The 6,305-nt window shown below is 37.9% G+C and overlaps 1 protein-coding gene across 1 annotated transcript; it reads left to right on the top strand.

Annotated features, from left to right (window-relative positions):
* Nucleotides 1–2,930: 2,930 nt before the first annotated feature.
* Nucleotides 2,931–3,089, top strand: BDZ99DRAFT_379865 (uncharacterized protein; the record flags this gene model as incomplete). Its single annotated transcript, XM_033715168.1, has 1 exon — nucleotides 2,931–3,089. A coding segment is annotated over one exon (159 nt), but the record flags the coding sequence as incomplete, so codon positions are not given.
* Between the last annotated feature and the right edge of the window lie 3,216 nt (nucleotides 3,090–6,305).

The following is a 6,305-nucleotide window of genomic DNA, read 5'->3' as shown; positions in this document are numbered from 1 at the left end:
TTCTCTTCTATCTTATCCTCTTCCTTTTCTTCCGTCTTATCTTCTCCCTCTACCTCTCGCTCGGCCTGCTTAATTAACACCTTCTACGCCTTTTACTGCCGCCGCGTAAACTAGTACTTAGGGCTCTTCTACTTATACTCGCGCTGCGTACGGGCAAAAAACATTAATATCTGCTTCCACGGCTAGGTATATTCGCCAATCGACTTCTTGTCTATATACGGCTGCAACGGCTAGTACCGCGTTTAGTACTTTTCTATTTAAATTGCCTCTAACCGTATAAATATACCGACTCGATTAATAACCAACGCCTAGCTAAACCGCGCTAACCCGTCTATAGCCTCCTAAATTGCGGCTTTAATAGGTTCCTTCTCCTACTTTAGGTCTGCGTTTAGCTCCTTAATATATACTAATAAATCCGGCCTTTCTATACCTACTAAATACGGCAACTACTACGTCCGCTCTAACTATAGGTTTACCTTATCTCTCTTACCGGCCTAGATAGTTATTTAGACTTACTTCTCTATATTTACCTACGCCTCTGCCATCTTTTTCCCCAACTGCGCCTATGCAATTTTACCGTTAACGGGAACAGGTTCTGGCCTAGCTTCCTAGCCTTGCCTAGGTTATCGCACTTTAAAATACTGTAATCCGTGGCCTTATATAAAAAACTGCTGGCAATAGACGTGTTTAAATACCTTTTTAATACGTGCCTGCACCCTTTTTTCTCCTAATTAACTTAGCTATCCTGGCTTCCTTCCTGCTAACCACCTATAGATCTTTTGCTAATACTTTTTTATCGCCCTAATACTCCGCGATATATAACAGCAACGGCCTAGTTCTAGTTAATATAATAATCCATCCGAATACAACGGCAACTAGCTAACTAGCGCTATAATACTATCCGGTATTTTAAACTTACTCGGATACTAGATAACTCCGGGCTATTTGCGCACACCTTTTCCAATTAAATCGGCCTCTTTACGCGGTACCTTATAGATCTTTTGTAAATAGCCTTTAATCTAGTCTAGCTATACGCTATACCTGCACTCCTTATAAATAGCTAATTAGAATTCGGCTAAATGCTTAAAATACCTGCTCTTAGTACTAGATTTAGCTATTTTAAATACTTAGTCTGCCTCTGGAATTAACTCTTGCTTAATATTTAATAGGCGGCAACGAGTGCTACTTATAGGTTGCTGGGTGCAATTTCCACCCCTTTTTCGCCTCGCTGCTATAGTTGCTGCGGTTGCTAATTACCCTAACCACCCGCTAAACTATTATAACTATAGCCTAACTTATAATATAACTATACCTGCGCGGGATCTATATACAACTATATAGGATCTGCGCTAATATATACGTCCGGGCTTAAAGTTCTCGTCCCTAACTAAAAATTGGGCCTGTAGCTACCTTATTTACTGCTATACCTTCCTTACCTGCACCTAATACGCTATTATTAGATATTAACCACGCCTGCCTCCTATAGGTATTAGTTTAGTACTGCTGCTAATATTCGTGTAGTATATATAGCCACGGCTGGTAGTATTCTGCTGCGCGCTCGGTTGCGGTTGCGGCGGTTCTGCGAACACTATAACTTCCACCTAACCCTAACCAACTACACAGGTTAACCTAATATAAATCGGCTGGGGGGTGCAACTAAATGCGCTGAATAATATACTAAAATTTAGTGCAATTCCGGCTGCAGGATATAAATAGAACCTGCCTCTAAAAAATAAATAGAATAAGCCCTGTGCCTGAATCTACGCCCTAGTCTAGTATTTTCTATTCTTAATAAATAAATAGAACGAAGGCTGGTTCTATTTACCGCTATAGGATAGAACTCGCGCTATATTTTCTTTTATATAACCTTATTATCCTTCTTTTACACCGCTTACCCGCCCACTTTTTTTTTAACCTCTTTCTTAGCCTCTTCTATTTCCTCTTCTACCTTTTCTACCTTTTTTTCTACTCCGCCGCAAATATTATATAACTTTTCGCCTTTTTTACACCTATTTCTATTCTTTTACCCGTTTAAATACCCGTCTAATATAATTCTTCTATATTTCTTTACCTTACTTTCCCCTTCTATATATAACTCTACTATCCGCCGCTTTTTTTCTATCTACCTATCTTTTTTACCTTTTTTTTTACCCCCTTTTTTAACTATAATCGCCTTACTCCGCAATCTATTCCGCCCCGCTCTGCTACTTTCCTATATATAATCTAATAATATTCGCGGCCGATCTATATATATAATGCACCGAATATCCGGTATATCTACCTTTATACCCAACGCGCTTATTACTATAATTACCTATTGCTTACCGTCTATAAACTCGCTTAATATACTTGCTTTACCTACTATATTATAGTAATACGCGCTGCAATCCAACGCCTGCGCTATTCTCTTTACTTTTCCAACTGTGCTACTATATACTACTACCTTCCTAGTTTAAATCCTTTAAATTTTCCTTTAAATTATTCCTAAAACCGCTTCCTCTATTTTTTATCTTCCTTTTCTATCTACTTAAACTATATAATACGCTATATTTACTCGTACTGTCCTTACCCTAAATATTTTTACCTGCTCCCTCTAGAAATACATTCTTTAATATAATTCCCCTTTTTCTATCGGCGGTAATATTACGGTTAATAATACTATCTGCATCTCGGCCGCTACTAGCTTACCTAATTACTGTATCTGCTTTCGGAACGTATATTAACAGTTTAAAACAATATAATACTTATTAATAACAATCCGATCTAGCTGCTGTATTGCCCTTAATCGATTTAAAAATGTTATAAATCCCTTACTAACAGCGGATTCCGGCGTTACTAATACAACAGCTGCTATATCTAGAAAGTGCTATTTTTTCTATTCCTTATATAAAATACCCAGCTTCTTGCATTGCCGCTTTATATCCTTTTATAATGCAATTAACAGCACTACAACTACTATTATTCCACCCTGCTCTGCCTACGCTGGCAATATAAATAATAAGCTCTTTCCTATACTAGTTAGTATTACTACTACCACCGGGCTCTCGCCTGCCGTAATTATCGCGATTGCGTCCTTCTGCACGCCTTAGAACACCGCCTCTATACCTATTATCCGCTTTAACTATACTGCTATATCTATTTTCCTTAACTGCGCCTATTAATCTTTTTAACCTTTATCTGCTTCGCTTTTAAATAGAGCCTGCTTCCGCTTCTTTAATATAAACTTATTATTAACGGCCGACTAATATCCTAAAAACTAATGCTAATCTATACTTAATACCCGGAACTGCTGCCTTTTATCGGCCACCGCTCCTGCCTGCTCTATAATTGCTCGCGTATACACCAACCCGGCAACGTGCAATATATGCCCGGCCTGCTCGTCTACAATCGCTGCTGCTATATTCTCCTTATTCTACTTCTTATTATTATTGTTATTCTTTACCCTAAACACTATTAAACCGCGTATAAACCTTCTACTAATACTAATAGCAATTTTACAGTATAACTAAATAGTTAGCTCCTGCTCTAACCTAACTCTGCTCTCGCGCTTTAACGCCTGTTGCAACCGTTCCGACGTCTACTTACGCCTGCTTGGGTCGGCCGGCTATAAATGCGATAATATTACCTCTTTCTCCTATACTATCGCCTCTAATTACTGCTAGAACGGTAATACTAACTATAAATACTATACTAATAACTCCCCTACCTCGCGCGGTATATATTAATAGATAATCTTAATATCGCCACTAACTATATAACCTTTATAGTATCGCGTTATAAATACTACTATACTATCCTTAATAAATATATTACAATGCCCGCCCTTTACCGTATTGCTATACCGAACGCTTAAAACCTTAGGTTCTTATGCTAGCTGCCCTCCTAATATATGTATTAATATAATTAACTTCTTTTGGAATTTAATTACGCGTGATATATACTGCTTAACTCCTTGTTAATTAATACCCGAGCGGTATTCTGCCTTTAAAAACCTTTCTTGGGTTATAGGATTGCGTCCGATATAATTAAATAACCACGTCTCTCTATTAACAGGCAACCGCGTTTAATAGTTCTTTAAAAAATTCTATCCCGGTTGCTTATCTATTAGATTATCCCGCAATTCACTCTATAGAATTACGGGCACTTAATTAGTTGTCTTGTTCCGTTTACTAGGTAGCGGGATTTTAGTATATATATATGCTAAAATCCCGCTATTAAAAAATAATAGCTCTTCTAATAACAACTGTCGGCTCTCTATAACTAACCTGTATACTATACTGCAGAACTAGGCTATATTAAAATATAACCCCTTATATAATAACTTGTTATAGCCTATCTATTTAATATAGCCTTTTAATATGCTGTTATAATAGATCTTTAACCTATATATCCGCAAATCTAACATCTATTATATTAGCCTGTAGCTCCCTTAGACTATAAACTTATCTATTATCTCTTAAATAAACTGCAAATATTCTTTCCGCCGCTGCCGGGACGGCGTGCTACTATTATTGCTTTCGTACGCACTATTGCTATTAAACTCGCCATCTTAAAACGGCTTTAATAACTCTAACGCTTACTAAACCACTATAAAACGGGTGACCTTAATAACGGCTAATAAAATAGGCGGATATAACTTAGGGCCCTTCCAGCCGTCCTTTTTAACACCTAACACCGCTAATATATATACTAACGGGCTGTTATACTCCTTACGGGTAATAGATTAGTTTAGTAACTTAATATAAAACTATAAACACGCCTTCTAGATACCTGTTAACCCTTCTAGCTTACTGCTGGCGTTTTTAGGCCTGCTATCTCCTGTTCCCTGCTCCTTATTACTATCTATTTTATTAATTTCTATTTTATCCTCCTCCTTTTCTATTTTATTCTTTTCCTTTTCTTCCGTCTTATCCTCTCCCTCTACCTCTCGCTCGGCCTGCTTAATTAACGCCTCCTACGCCTCTTACTACCGCCGTGTAAACTAGTACTTAGGGCTTTTCTACTTATACTCGCGCTGCGTACAGGCAAAAAATATTAACATCTGCTTCTACAGCCGGGTATATTCGCTAATTAACTTCTTATCTATATACAGCTGTAATAGCTAGTACCGCGTTTAGTGCTTTTCTATTCGAATTGCCTCTAACCGTATAAATACGCCGACTTAATTAATAACCAACGCCTGGCTAAACCGCGCTAACCCGTTTATAGCCTCCTAAATTGCGGCTTTAACGGGTTTCTCCTCCTACTTTAGGTCTGCGTTTAGCTCCTTAATATATGCTAATAAATCCGGCCTCTTTATACCTACTAAATACGGCAACTACTGCGTCCGCTCTAACTATAGGTTTACCTTATCTCTCTCGCCGGCCTAGATAGTTATTTAGACTCGCTTCTCTATATTTACCTACGCCTCTGCTATTTTCTTCCCTAACTGCGCCTATATAATCTTACTATTAACGGGAACAGGTTCTGGCTTAGCTTCCTGGCCTTGCCTAGGTTATCGCACTTTAAAATACTGTAATCTGTGGCCTTATATAAAAAACTGCTGGCAATAAACATGTTTAAATGCCTTTTTAATACGTGCCTGCACCCTTTTTTCTTCTAATTAACTTAGCCGTCCTGGCTTCCTTCCTGCTAACCACCTATAGATCTTTTGCTAATACTTTTTTATTGCCCTAATATTCCGCGATATATAATAGCAACGGCCTAGTTCTAGTTAATATAATAATCTATCTAAATATAACGGCAACTAGCTAACTAGCGCTATAATACTATCCGGTATTTTAAACTCACTCGGATACTGGATAACTCCGGGCTATTTACGCACACTTTCTCTAATTAAATCGGCCTTTTTACGCGGTACCTTATGGATTTTTTATAAATAGCCTTTAATCTAGTCTAGCTATACGCTATACCTGCACTTCTTATAAATAGCTAATTAGAATTTAGCTAAATGCTTAAAATACCTGCTTTTAGTACTGGATTTAGCTATTTTAAACACTTAGTCTACCTCTGGAATTAACTCTTGCTTAATATTTAATAGGCGGCGACGAGTGCTACTTATAGGTTGCTGGGTGCAATTTCCACCCCCTTTTCGCCTTGCTGCTATAGTTGCTGCGGTTGCCGATTACCCTAACCACCCGCTAAACTATTATAACTATAGCCTAACTTATAATATAACTATGCCTGCGCGGGATCTATATATAACTATACAGGATCTGCGCTAATATATACGTCCGGGCTTAAAGTTCTCGTCCCTAACTAAAAATTGGGCCTGTAGCTACCTTATTTACTGCTATACCTTCCTT

The sequence above is a fragment of the Mytilinidion resinicola genome, assembly GCF_010093595.1.
Source record: "Mytilinidion resinicola strain CBS 304.34 unplaced genomic scaffold BDZ99scaffold_4, whole genome shotgun sequence".
NCBI lineage: Eukaryota > Fungi > Ascomycota > Dothideomycetes > Mytilinidiales > Mytilinidiaceae > Mytilinidion > Mytilinidion resinicola.
Note: the sequence above shows the minus strand (reverse complement) of the source record. Positions and strands in the feature narration are given on the sequence as shown.